This window comes from Aquarana catesbeiana, unplaced genomic scaffold (genome assembly GCF_042186555.1).
Source record: "Aquarana catesbeiana isolate 2022-GZ unplaced genomic scaffold, ASM4218655v1 unanchor236, whole genome shotgun sequence".
In the NCBI taxonomy this organism is placed as follows: domain Eukaryota; kingdom Metazoa; phylum Chordata; class Amphibia; order Anura; family Ranidae; genus Aquarana; species Aquarana catesbeiana.
Genome location: NW_027362664.1, coordinates 1,665,558 through 1,680,238, shown reverse-complemented (window position 1 = coordinate 1,680,238; position 14,681 = coordinate 1,665,558). Strand labels below are relative to the sequence as shown.

At 43.3% G+C, this 14,681-nt stretch overlaps 2 protein-coding genes across 2 annotated transcripts in view; one reads left to right on the top strand and one right to left on the bottom strand.

Moving 5' to 3' along the window:
- LOC141121985 (uncharacterized) overlaps positions 1-14,681 on the bottom strand; it is a 641,331-nt gene that overhangs the window by 343,351 nt on the left and 283,299 nt on the right.
- LOC141121990 (uncharacterized) overlaps positions 1-14,681 on the top strand; it is a 99,218-nt gene that overhangs the window by 34,836 nt on the left and 49,701 nt on the right. Inside the window, exons 3-8 of the mRNA XM_073611774.1 lie at positions 6,620-6,988; positions 9,736-9,831; positions 10,034-10,168; positions 10,252-10,367; positions 10,449-10,653; positions 10,776-10,917. Coding sequence (XP_073467875.1) covers positions 6,620-6,988; positions 9,736-9,831; positions 10,034-10,168; positions 10,252-10,367; positions 10,449-10,653; positions 10,776-10,917 — 1,063 coding nt within the window. The remainder of the gene's footprint in view (positions 1-6,619; positions 6,989-9,735; positions 9,832-10,033; positions 10,169-10,251; positions 10,368-10,448; positions 10,654-10,775; positions 10,918-14,681) is intronic.

Below are 14,681 nucleotides of genomic sequence, written 5' to 3'. Positions count from 1 at the left end.
CTGCAGTTCCTCTGAGCTCCACAAGGTGATGATCTTACTTCTATCTAGACAGGAAGTCTCTATGGAATACAGACAGGAAGTTCCGGGTGAGAGGTGAGTTGGGAGGAAGTAGAGAGGAGACGTTGCTGGAAAAGGCAGCAGAGGAGGTAATAAGATCTTATTTTCTATTTACACCCAGTAACCCCCCGTCATGTCCGTCCTCTTCCTCCATAGTCACTGTGATGTCTTTTATCTCCAGCAGATGATGATAAACACATATATAGTGTGGATACCAACAGGTAATTTAATATTGATTGGACCCTAGGCAAACATTTTCATGCAATTTTGCTCTCCACCTGCTCTGAGACATACAATAAATAGCCGCTAGATTCAAAATCAGTTTACAGAATCAGATCAGGCAGCGATTAAAATTGGTTGCCAGAGGTTACAGCGTATCATTACTGCTCACTGACTGGCTGCTAGAGGTTACAGCACACATTATGGCTCACTGATTATTTGCTATAGGTTACAGCACATGACTTCTGCTTGTTGATTGGTTGATGGAGATTACTGTACATCAATACTGCTCACTGGTTGGTTGCTAGAGGTTACTGGACATTCTTACCATTTAATGATTGGTTGCAAGAGGTCAGTGCACAGCATTACTGCTCACTGATTAGTTGCTAAAGGTTACAGCACATGGGGGGGTGGGATTAGTTAGGAGACAGTACACTGTGGCAAATTCTGAATCATGTGGCGCAAGGCTGGAAATCTTTGACAAGTATATATTGAGGGATTCTACACTGACCACCAATGTAAGGGGGAATTTGCACCGACCACCAGTGTGAGAGGGAATTTGTGCTGCCAACCAATGTGAGGTGGGTTAACAATGAGGACCAATATGAGGGGGACTTTGCACTGACCACTAACATAACGGGGGATTTTACGTCACCCACCAATATAAAGAAGGATTTCCACACTGACACCAATGTAACAAGAGCATTTACACCAACCACCGGTGTAATGGGGAATATACAATGACCTCCATGTAAGGAGGAATTTACACTGACAAGCATTGTCAAGGAGATTTGTACTGACCACCAATGTAACATGACACTTCTACACCGACCACCAATGTTAGGGGGGATTTACACTGACCACCAATGTAAGGGGTGTTTACACTGAACACTATTGTTAGGGGGGGATTTACACTGACCATCATTGTAAGGGGGATTTACACTCACTACCAATTTAAATGGGGCTTCTACGTGGACCACCAATGAAGAATTCGAAACTGACCACAAATGCAAGTTTGGATTTTTTTTTTACCAATTACCAATATAAAGGGGAGTTTCTACACTGGTCACCAATGTAATAGGAGCATTCACAGTAAGCACCAATGTAATGGGTATTTACACTGACCACCAATGTAAGGGAGACCTTCACAATGGCCACTAGTGTGAATGAAAAGATTGTACACCAAGCCCCTATGTAATGAGAAGATTTACACTGACCACCAATGTAACTGAGACATTTAGCCTGCATTTACATTTGCGTATGTCAGGAACGCACACAAAACCTCTTTCCTGACACCACAGAACAATGCTGCCCTTTAGCAGATCGACAGTAGTGCCATTAGTTGTTAATGACACCCTCACACATCTGCTGAGATTTGTGTATTCACATCTACCAAATTTCACCGTGTTGTGGTCACCATGGTATTTAGAAAAAGGGTTCCACCTCCAATTTGATCACCTTTGTAGAACAGACTGATGTTGGGCTTCATGACCACAGATGTCGGCAGCACTTTCCAGCATGTCCCTTTACCTCCCCAGTGGGCAGCATTCAGCAGAAGTGATGGTGGATAAGACCTCAGGGGGGTATTATATACAGTACATATGAATGCCTATCTATATACATATCAATGCAGGTTATTTACATATAAACACAGGGTCTGCAGGTAAGTCACCTGTACACAGCAAAAGGGCAAAATTTAAACTGGGATATTTGGCAACTATGAAGCAGCTGCTTTGGGCCCCACAACAATAAAGGGGCCCAGGACAGCTGCCCTTTTTTCCCTGCCTTAAAGACGGCCCTGGATATGAAGATTAACCCCTTCAGGGGGATCAGTTGATGATTAAAGTGGTGTTCCACCCAAAAAAAAAAATGCATGAATGTGCCTAAAAAAAAAATAAAAAAACATTTGGAAAAAATTTTTTTTTTTTAACTCTTTTTTTTAACCTCTAAATGCCTGTTGCTAGGGGGTCCCTTGTAGTCTGCCTTTTTCAGTGCCTGGGCTGGTGACATCACTTCCCCTCGGCACAGTAAGGGCTCAGCTCTGCCCCCTCCCTCTTGTCAATCATCTGGGACACATCACACGTTGGAGGGGGATGGGGGAATCCTCCCCGCTGCACTATTGTATTCTGACAATGGGGGGCGCTCCTCCGCTCTCAGAATACACAGATCAGTGATGAAGCTATTGGCTGCAGCCGCTGATCGAGTGACTTTTATCCGGCAGTGACCACACATGGATGGAAATGTGACCGATCCCTGCTGAACCAGCTGAATTTCCATGTATCTGTGGTCACCATAAGTGACTTCCTCCCCTCCCCCTCATCTCCTTCATTATGTAATCATACTGAGATAATCTCCCATTGGCTGAGCAATATTCTCATTTGTCTCTGAGCTCCTTCTTGCTATTCCTCGTCCTGCCTGTTGTTTCCTTGGATTGATTTTCTGTGTAGTGACCCCGGCTTCATCTCTTGGATGCGCTCGTCTGTTGCTTGTCCTGACCTTTATCCTGATTCCTGGATCTCCTCCTCCTCTCACACCCAACATAGAGAATGGAATTTGTGATCCAGAAGGCCAAATTTTACGAGACTCCCGGACCCCAAGAATCATAGTGAACACTAAACTGTCCAGATTAAATATTTTCCCACTGGGGACCCGAAATTATACCCGAAATTTATAACACATGAGATTTATAACACATGAGATATACTTTAATCTATTGAGTGGAACCTGCCGTTAAGTGGAACTTTTCCTGTATGGTGGCCGGTACCAGGTCTACAAGTACAGGTTTTAAGTGCCCTTAAGAGCCTTTAAGAGTTCATGCTGTTCATTTTCCTAAACTGCCAAAGCTTTTGATATCCTTAGTAGGCAAAAGAGACGTGTGTGAAAAGGATAGATAGGACGGCCCTTTGTTAAAGTACACATGATGCAGCATTTACGATCCTCCAAGGAAAAAAACTCACAGCAAACACTAGCAGCAGCAGCGAAGTTGGAGCAATACGCTCACACCCCCGCTTTGACCCCACCAAAGAAGGGGTCACAGTCTAAAGCACAACAGGGGAGCGCATCAGATAGGAAAAGCCAGGGCCAGACCCAGACCCAGCTATCTGGGGCAGCACCGTCGGCTCAGTCAACTAAAATACATAGCAATAAAGGTCAGGGGCTTAGTGATCAAAATGTAGGTACAGATGTAACAACTGACCAGACTTTGCCCCCAGAGAGAGAGCCAACCTTAATGGATGTACTTATGGCAGTGAGTGTATGCAACAGTTCAATTAAAGAACTTTGCGAACAGATGAAGGGAGTAAAAGAGGATCTGATACTGGTCAGACGGGACTTACAAAAAACAGCAGAGAGAACAACAGCCTTGGAAGGACGGGTCAGCCAGTTAGAAGATATATGATATATCCCCATTAAGGAAAGAAATGAAAAGGTAGAAGGAACAGATATCCAAGCAGGCTTCCAAAATGGATGAAATGGAGAATAGGAGTTGGAGGGACAATGTGAGGCTGGTGGGTTTGCCGGAAAAAAGTGAGGGCTCTAACCCTATGGAGTTCCTAGAAAAGTGGCTGGTTGAACTTTTTGGTAGAGAATCATTCTCAACAATGTTCTCGATTGTAAGAGCACATAGATTCCCCTTTAGGGTCCCTCCAGCAGGGGAATACCCTAGACCAATACTGATGACGTTTCTTAAAGCGGGATTCCAGCCGTAAAAAAAAAATAAATAAAAGTCGCAGCTACAAACACTGTAGCTGCTCACTTTAAATAAGTACTTACCTGTCCTGGGTGCCCGCGATGTCGGCCGTCCGAGGCCGATCCATCCCTCGGTTCTCGGGTCCCGGCACAGCCATCCTAGGTAAGGGATACAGGCAGTGGAGCCTTGCGGCTTCACTGCCAGTTTCCTACTGTGCATGCGCGAGCGGCGCGGCGCTTTATGAATGGGACGCGATGTGTTGTGGGACACACACAGTTCCCATAACACACCACGCCCCATTCCCCAGAAGACAACGCGGGGAGTAGAAGACAGAAGATCACCGCGGTGTAGGAAGAGGCAGATTAGGAAGACTGCCTAGCAACAGCCATTTCACGTAAGTAAAAAAAAATTTTTTTTTTCTTTTCCTCCATTTTTTTAGGTATTTTTTGGTGCATTTTTTTTTTTCAGGGTGGACCTCCACTTTAACTATAAGGATAAAGTAATGTTCCGAAAAACAAGGGAGGCGGGAAACATCTTTTTTAACGGCGTTAAAATATCATTTTACTCTGACTTTTCGCCAGACCTGCAGAGACGTAGGGCGGAGTTTATACAGTCCAAGCGTACTTTACAAAAATTCAAGCTGACTTATGCCCTTCTCTACCCTGCAAGATTTAGTGTAACAGCCCTGGGGGGAACCCAGATTTTTGATTCCCCAGCGGGGGTGGAGAAGTGGTTAGAAGAAAATAAGGAATAATTTTAGATACTCTGTAAGGGGAGGGAGAGGTGAAATATGTCTAGGTTATATTAGGATGTATTGATTGGTTGGAGTGTTTGTTTGTTTTTTGGTGGGGGGGGGGTAGTTACACACAGTTGTTGTATGGGGAGTGGTGGACGGGGATAATATATGGTAGTAAATGTGTGGAACAGGTAGTATGGGATTTGGTCACTTCAAAACCCCTGGGGGTTCACCTAGTTAGGTGGGGGGGGGTAGGAGGGGGGAGAGTTATCTAGTTAGGTGGCGTGGGAGGGGGGATGGGGGGGTAATATAGGTATTGCTGAGGCACCAATTATTGGGAAAGCTTGGTTTAAAGGTACTCACAGTAAGCAGGAACATCAGTGGAAATCACTTTTGTTGGATTCAGGCTTATACACAAAGTTATGATTATACGAAAAAGGTATTTGAAACTCACACGAAAGTATTTAGCAAATATTTATTTAAGCTGGTTAGGTTGGACATGTCATTTAAAGTCACTAACGATTTTAGAAGTGGAGGTGAAACGGAATTCACCGTCTAAAATAATGCACAATAGAGGGGTGTTAAAGTATCAATTTGTAATGAATTTAGTTTTAGTTAGATATATCCTCTAGGTCGGTACATATTTCTTGATATATAGATGCAAGCTAAGACACTAAAAATAGGATCCTGGAAAGTCAGGGGACTGGGGACACCGCTCAAAAAGTTGGCAGTACTCTCCATGATGGAGAGTTGCAACGTAGATCTGATCTGCCTGCAGGAAACCCATTTAACTAAAAATTCGCTCCAGCAATTACAGTCAAAGAAATATAATTGGCAATTCCATGCGGTTCACTCCTCCTATAGTAGGGGGGTAAGCGTTATGGTGAAAACAGGGGTGAATTTTTCCTGCAGGCAGTCCAGTATTGATGAGTTGGGCCGTTATATTTTTCTATACTGCTCAATTGACAGTAGTATGTATGTGGTGGCAAATATATACATTCCTCCGCCCTTGAATTTGGATGTTATGTTTAGATTGAACGAATTCCTGCTAGATAAAGAAGGGGTGCCGATTATAGCGGTGGGTGATTTTAATGAGATATTGGATAGAAAGTTGGATAGATTTCCTGTACGGGCTCCCTCAGAGTCTATGGAGAAGAGTCGCATGCAACAATTCCTGGACGAAGTGGGGTTACTAGACCTGTGGAGGGTACGGAATCCGAGAGTCGCGCAATATTCATGCTATTCAGCCTCTTACTCTGCGCTCTCTAGGATAGATTTGGTTTTGGGGAATGATAGAGCATTACAGATTACCGAGAAAATGTTATATTGGCCAAGAGGTATATCGGATCATTCCCCTGTGGTGGTTACATTGAACTTAGGAGGGAATAAACTCCGGAAAGAGTGGAAAATAAATCTGTACTGGTTTGAACTAATTAAAAAAGCAGATGGGGTTCTCCCTAAATTGAGAGAATTTGTAGAAATTAATGAAGGAACAGTGCCGCCTGTCATGATGTGGGGCGCCCTAAAGGCCTTTCTCAGGGGTGTATTAATACAGCAGGTGGCCAAATTTAATAAAGAGGCTAGGAGTGGGGAAGAAAAAACTCTTAAGAGAGGTGCTTGAGGCCGAAAATAATTATATAATAGACCCGACCCCTGAGAGGGAAACATCTTGGCTAGATAAACAACAAGAGTATAAGGTAGTTATCATGCAGAAGGCGGAGACTAGGCGTCTCCTCCAGCGACAGGTCTTGTTGGTAGAGGGCAAAAGAGTGGAAAAAGTGCTGGCGCGGTTGGTAAAGTCCAATACTGCTCCATCCACTATCCTTGCCATTGGGTCCCTAGGAGGTGATATATTTTCAAATACCTCAAAGATAGTGCAAATATTCAGGAACTATTCTAAAACTCTTTATACCATTCAGAAAAAAGGAATGGAGGGTGTGATGGAAGAGTTTCTGGGGGATCTGGCAATTCCGGCCATCTTGCAAGAGGAAAGGGTTCTATTAGAAACACCAATAACACTTGCAGAACTTCAACAAGCGATCGCCAGTATGGCAAACCAAAAATCTCCTGGCCCAGATGGACTTCCAATTAAGGCTTATAAACATTATGGGGATGTATTAATTCCAGAGTTGCTAAAAGCACTAGAAGGGGCAACCAAGGGGGGCCACCTGCCCACTTCAATGATGGAGGCAACTATCATAGTACTACAGAAAGATGGGAAGGACTCCCTCGATGTGGCCTTTAGGCCAATTTCTCTTTTGTGCACCAATGCCAAAATTCTGGCTAAGGTATTGGCAGCTAGACTAAATAGAGTTATTCATAACCTGGTCCATACGGCCTTCTTAAATCTACAATCTCCAACTAAGAATGAGGGTTCAAGAGCGGTATTGACTCTAGACGTGACTAAAGCCTTCGATAGTGTGGAGTGGGAATATATTTGGCGAGTGCTGGGGAAATTTGGATTTGGGCCCTCTTTTATTGGTTGAATTAAAATGCTCTATGATAGACCCAAGGCAAGATTAAAAATGAATGGTGATTTATCGGACTGGTTTGAATTTGAGAGGGGGACGAGACAGAGGTGTCCATTATCTCCATTGCTTTTTGCCTTGGCGATGGAGCCCCTGGCTATCTCCATAAGAGCAAGTTCTGAGATAATTGGTTTCCAGAGAAGGACGGGCAAAGAAAGAATTGCCCTGTATGCGGACGATATCTTGCTATTCTTGGGTGATACGAGTAAATCATTGTTAAAGGCAATGAGAATAGTGGAATCATTTGGCGATTTTACAGGACTGGAGATAAATTGGGAGAAGTCTGAGTTTTTACCTATAGACCCCATAAGTGTGTCAACAGTACATGGAATGCACCAGTTGGTAATAGTGGATGCATTGAAATACTTGGGAATCGTCATGACAAAGGATCCTAACCAATATATTAGTAAAAAACCTTATCCCACTCTTGTTGAAATTCAAACAAAAGATAGGTATTTGGAAACGTTTTCCCTTATCAGTGGCAGGAAGATGTAGCTTAATAAAAATGATTTGAATGCCACAATTGTATGTTCTGCACAATTCTCCAGTGTGGATATGCAAGAATTGGTTGAATAAAATAGAGAGCCTCTTTAGGGAACTGATATGGAAAGGGAGACAAGCCAGGATACGCTTACGTGTACTTCAGCTCCCGGTGAGGGATGGTGGCTTCGCCCTCCCACACCCGGAACGCTATTTTTTATCACCTCAACTGCAGCAGTTATTGGGGTGTGGGGTTCTGGATGGAGGTACCCCAAATGGTAGAATTTTATTGATAGGTGCTTTACATAATACAATAATTGAGGCCTTAGAAGCAAACTCGTTCCATTATGTATATCCAACAATCAAAATGTTAACTAAAATATGGAAAATAGTTAAAAAACAGATGCAGATTTAATGGGTATACTGAACAATCATAATCTGCAGGAAATTCTTAAGATAGGAAAAGTTAGAGAGTGGGAAGATCAAGGTATTAAATGGTTAAGACAACTATATACAGGTAATACACTAAAGAATCTTCTGGAGTTAGAACGTGAATTTAATCTGCCGCAGAGTTCTTTTTTTTTTATGTACTGTCAGCTAGAACATGCTCTCAAAGCTCAATTTAAGAACCATAACTTAGTGTGAAAAGAAACGCCTCTATTTCAAAGTATATTGCAGGTAGCCCCCACTAAGGGGTTAATATCTAAGATCTATAAACAACTAAGTAATGTACTTAATAGTGAGGGTTTACACCATGCTGTAAGAGCTAGATGGGAAGAGGATGTAGGGGCAATGACACAAGCGCAGTAGAAGAGAATTTTAGAGATGGGGCTGTTGTTATCGGTCTCCCCCCCCCCACAGAAGATTTTGCATCTGATGTTGTTAAACAGAGCCTATTATACACCTAAATGTCTCCTTAAGTTTGGAAGAAGATCTAATGATAGTTGTCCCAGATGTCGGGGGCTGGGGATCTCATTCACATGTTGTGGAGATGTCCCAAGTTGTTCCGATACTGGGAGGGGTGATTGATAGCTTGAGAGATATATTTGGTATTTTATTGGAGAAGGAGGCCATAGTATGCATTCTGGGGTATAGATGGGTACAGAGAGAGAGGAAGAGTATCACACTGGCAATTTTGAGATGTTTGTTACAAGCCAGGAAAATGATTGCATTGAGATGGCAGCCAAAGGAACCCCCTATAGTAAAAGATTGGATCGCTAGATTAAATGAAACCCTCTGCAGGGAAAGAATAGAGTACATTAAGAGAGGTAATTTTAAGGAATTTGACAGAATGTGGAGACCATGGTTGGAAAAAGTGGGTTGCCCTTAATAGGAAGCAAAGAATATAATGGAGTGGGGTACAATGATAAAACTGCCAGTTCATTAGGGAAATGGAATACCAGTCTAAAACGGGAGCTATAGGGTGTCTGTTTTGTTAAGATAAATAATAGCTAATAGAAGCTTAGTTTGTTAAAATTCTTGGGTAGGAAATCAAATTATGAGTATCTTGGTAAGGGAGGGGGGTGCTGGAAGGGGGGAGAGACGGAAGGGTGAAAGAATGTAGGTACCACGGCATATATATTAATTTGGATAACACTGGAACTGGTCGTAGGAGTGGGTGTGGGAAGTCCTTTAGCCCCTTTTTTTTTATCGTCTCCTGTGATAACATATTGAACCCCTACCTTGCTTTTATTTATTTACAGTAATTGGCTGTTTAGACAACGCTTATTTGTCTTCTCGCTTTCTGTCTGATTAAAGCTTTATAAAAAAAAAAAAAAAAAAGAGGGAATGTAGTTACCACAATGATGAGAAACTGAGAAGGAGACAGAAAATGAATGTTAAGTTGAATAAGCCTCCAGACAGTGTTTGCTGAAATGGTAAAAAGAAAAAAAAAAAGAAAAGAGAGAAAAAAAAAATACATACTGACCTTCATATTACTTTTTTGATATCCTCATCCTATTATTGTACAACCAATCCAGATAATTCTCTGTTATCGATGTTATCTGTCTACAGGGAAACCTTCATAGATGATGGCACCAACGAGGATGGAGGAGGACCGGAGTCACATGACTGAGAAGATACTAAACCTCACCCTGGAGATCATCTACCTTCTGACCGGAGAGGTGAGGAGGATTCTGGGAGGTCACATGACATCACTCTTATCTCTATTAATAAAACACAGACCTGACCGGAGAGGTGAGGAGGATTCTGGGAGGTCACGTGACATCACTCTTATCTCTATTAATAAAACACAGAACTGACTGGAGAGGTGAGGAGGATTTTAGGATTCTAACATAACGTGTTCCTATTGGTTCCTCAATACAGAGATTTCCCCTTCTGAAGTCAGGTGATCATATGACCATCACAGTGCCTCCATGTGACTCCCTAAAACCTGAGAGACACAACATGCAGAAGATTCTAGAAGTCACCAAGAAGATGATGGAGCTGCTGACAGGAGAGGTGAGCGGTGCTGGGAATTCTGGGACATTATCCAGTAATCAGAAACAGTAGAAATAGAATCCAGAAATAATGTATTCAGTCAGTGTGTGTGTTTCCTACAGATGGATCCAGTAATGGGAACCCACCAGAGAGATGTCCCCATCCTCTGTATTCCCGTAATTCCACACAGGAAGGTCACACCATCCCTCACCATCATCAGGTAGATGATTGACAATTATTGGTAGTTCTGATTTATACACACCATGATTATTACAATGAATGTTTTATTATATATTCTGAGTGGAAAGCTTGGGGATGATAATATTGATGTTAAAGAAGAGTATAAAGAGGAGGATGAGGAGTATGGAGTGATGGAGGAGTTTTCAGAAGGACACAAGGATATGATGGAGCCACCAAATACCAGGAACCCACCAGAGAGATGTCCTCATCCTTTGTATTCCTGGGATTCCACACAGGAAGATCTCACCATCCCTCACTGTTACAAGGTTGGTGGGATGGAGCTTATAAAACAGACTCATGGAGACAATATGTGGATTTTTTTATGTGATGTCACAATAATAAATCTTATATCTTACAGATGATATTTTCTCTCATTTTCTTGATTTAGAGTGGAGATCCAATCGATATAGAATTTGAGGTTAAAGCAGAAGAAGAAGAGAGGTATGTGAGGGATGATCAGCAGTCTATGGAGGAGGATGGAATAACGGGGACATTTATAGAGGAGGACACTCCTACAGAGATCAGTACAGGTGGGTCATTAACACTAAATACATTCCTCCACCCATACTGCACACTGATTGGTCCAGAGTAGGGTGGGGACGGGGTGATATCAGCCTGTAATCCCCTGGTCACTTTCCTGAGCTGTGTTCCCCGTCCTGTATTTCTCTCAGATAATCTTCCTTCTCTGTGCTGCAGACACAATTTATGTATGTAGACTAGGGATGAGCCAAACACCCCCCTGTTCGGTTCGCACCAGAACATGCGAACAGGAAAAAAGTTCGTTCGAACACGTGAACACCGTTAAAGTCTATGGGACACAAACATGAATAATCAAAAGTGCTAATTTTAAAAGCTTATATGCAAGTTATTGTCATAAAAAGTGTTTGGGGACCTGGGTCCTGCCCCTGGGGATCAATGCAAAAAAAAGTTTTAAAAATGGCCGTTTTTTTAGGAGCAGTGATTTTAATAATGCTTAAAGTCAAACAATAAAAGTGTAATATCCCTTTAAATTTCGTAGCTGGAGGGTGTCTATAGTATGCCTGTAAAGGGGCGCATGTTTCCCGTGTTTAGAACACAGGGGAACCCCGAACCAAAATTAAAAAAAAATGATGTGGGGGTCCCCCTAAATTCCATACCAGGCCCTTCAGGTCTGGTATGGATATTAAGGGGAACCCCGGCCAAAATTTAAGAAAAAAAGCGGCGTGGGGTCCCCCCAAAAATCCATACCAGACCCTTATCCGAGCATGCAACCTGGCAGGCTGCAGGAAAAGAGGGGGGGATGAGAGAGCAGCCCCCCTTCCTGAACCGTACCAGGCCACATGCCCTCAACATTGGGAGGGTGCTTTGGGGTAGCCCCCCAAAACACCTTGTCCCCATGTTGATGAGGACAAGGGCCTCATCCCCACAACCCTGGCCGGTGGTTGTGGGGGTCTGCGGGCGGGGGGCTTATCGGAATCTGGAAGCCCCCTTTAACAAGGGTACCCCCAGATCCCGGCCCTCCCCCCTGTGTGAAATGGTAAGGGGGTACAAAAGTACCCCTACCATTTCACAAAAAAACTGTTAAAAATGACAAGAGACAGTTTTTGACAATTCCTTTATTTAAATGCTTCTTCTTTCTTCTATCTTCCTTCGGTTTCTTCCTCCATCTTCTTCGTCTGGTTCTTCCTCCGGTGTTCTCGTCCGTCATCTTCCTCCGCGGCGTCGGCGTCTTCTTTCCTTCTCCTCAGTCCGCTCCGCCTCCATGATGGCATGGAGGGAGGCTCCCGCTGTGTGATGCTTCTCCTCTTCTGACAGTTCTTAAATAACAGGGGGGCGGGGCCACCCGGTGACTCCGCCCCCCTCTGACGCACGGGGACTTGATGGGGTCTTCCCTGTGGCATTCCCTGTGACGTCAGAGGGGGCGGGGTCACCCGTTACGTAACCACGCCCCTTTCTGACGTCACGGGGCATGCCACAAGGAAGTCCCCGTCAAGTCCTCTGCGTCAGATGGGGGCGGGGTCACCGGGTGGCCCCGCCCCCCTGTTATTTAAGAACCGTCAGAAGAGGAGAAGCGTCACACAGTGGGAGCCTCCCTCCATGCCATCATGGATGCGGAACGGTCCGAGAAGAAGAAGGAAAGAAGACGCCGACACCGCGGAGGAAGATGCCGGACGAGAACACCTGAGGAAGAACCAGAAGAAGAAGATGGAGGAAGAAACCGAAGGAAGATAGAAGATATAAGAAAGAAGATAGAAGAAGCATTTAAATAAAGGAATTGTCAAAAACTGTTTCTTGTCATTTTTAACATTTTTGACAGTTTTTTTGTGATATGGTAGGGGTAAGTACCCCCTTACCATTTCACACAGGGGGGAGGGCCGGGATCTGGGGGCCCCCTTGTTAAAGGGGGCTTCGAAATTCCGATAACCCCCCCGTGCCGCTCTCTCATCCCTCCCTCTTTTCCTGCGGCCTGCCAGGTTGCGTGCTCGGATAAGGGTCTGGTATAGATTTTGAGGGGGACCCCACGCCATTTTTTTTTTCAATTTTGGCTGGGGTTCCCCTTAATATCCATACCAGACCTGAAGGGCCTGGTATGGAATTTAGGGGGACCCCCCACGTCATTTTTTTAAAATTTTGGTTCGGGGTTCCCCTGTGGGGAATTCCCATGCCGTTTTTATCAATGAACTTTTATGTGTATTGTCGGACCGGCAATTCAATATAGCCGCGAGTAGTTTTAAATGACTTTTTTTCCTTTGAAATGTCATTTTGCTGTCAGACTGCTCTAAACACGGGAAACATGCGCCCCTTTACAGACATACTATAGAAACCCCTCAGGTACGAAATTTAAAGGGATATTACACTTTTATTGTTTCACTTTAAGCATTATTAAAATCACTGCTCCGTTTTTAAAACTTTTTTTTGCATTAATCCACGTCTCCTGGGGCAGGACCCAGGTCCCCAAACACTTTTTATGACAATAACTTGCATATAAGCCTTTAAAATTAGCACTTTTGCTTATTCATGTTCGTGTCCCATAGACTTTAACGGTGTTCGCGTGTTCAAATTTTTTGCCTTTTTTTTTCAAATTTTTTGCCTGTTCGCAAGTTCTGGTGCGAACCGAACAGGGGGGTGTTCGGCTCATCCCTAGTCCTGAATTCAACTCTCTCCCCTCTACCCACTGCTATATATAAACATAATATGTATTCTCTTTTGTTACATCCATTTTCTATCAGCTGGACATTTTATATCTGATGATTTGATTGGAGCACAGAAGTTTACATGTTGATGTTAATGTGATAACATCCTCAAACTTTGGAACCTTAAACAGAAAGTGATAATGAGGGAGGAGTCAATAACCCAATGATGGTGGTCTTCAGGATCAGTCCAGTCTTCATCTTGGTTGTTCTCCCCCCAGCCTCACTCTCTGACCTCTGGTGGGGCTCAGCCCCGCTGTTATTCATGACTAAATCATGGACTAAATAAGGAAGTGCAGGACTTCTTGTGTTGGGAAGATGGCAATGAGTGATAGAGGGGGTGGGGACACTCGTCCTATAATCCCACTCATCACTGTCACTCCTATAAAAGACAGTTCTCATTGTTTCCTCACTCTCTGACTAAGGTTCATAAACAAAGAAATTAACTGGTAGGAGATTCAGAGATGTAGGGCTGAAACAACTAATCATCATAATTAATTATGCCATAAACAATTAGTTGGTCAGTCGATTAATTGGTCTACATACAGAATGCATTTTTTCTTTACATATAAGAAAATACAGCTCAGTACACCATCAATACATGTCAGTAAATGCCTGAGAACTTGAATGAGTGAGGAGCAATGCCTCATGGGACATGTAGTCCTGGGCAAGAGAAGGAAGCAAGTGATTCTAAAGGCAGACCTTTACCTTCCTATAGGGGAACTCTATACTATACTTTGTGGCTTCCTATAGGGGGACTCTATACTATACTTTGCCGCTTCCTATAGGAGAATTCTATACTATACTTTGTGGCTTCCTATAGGAGAACTCTATACTATACTTTGTGGCTTCCTATAGGAGAATCCTATAGTATACTTTGTAGCTTCCTATAGAAGAACTCTATACTATACTTTGTACCTTCCTATAGGGGAACTCTATACTATACTTTGTAGCTTCCTATAGGGAAACTCTATACTATACTTTGTGGCTTCCTATAGGGGGAATCTATACTATACTTTGTGGCTTCCTACAGGGGGAATCTATACTATACTTTGTGGCTTCCTATAGGAGAACTATATACTATACTTTGTGGCTTCCTATAGGGGAACTCTATACTATACTTT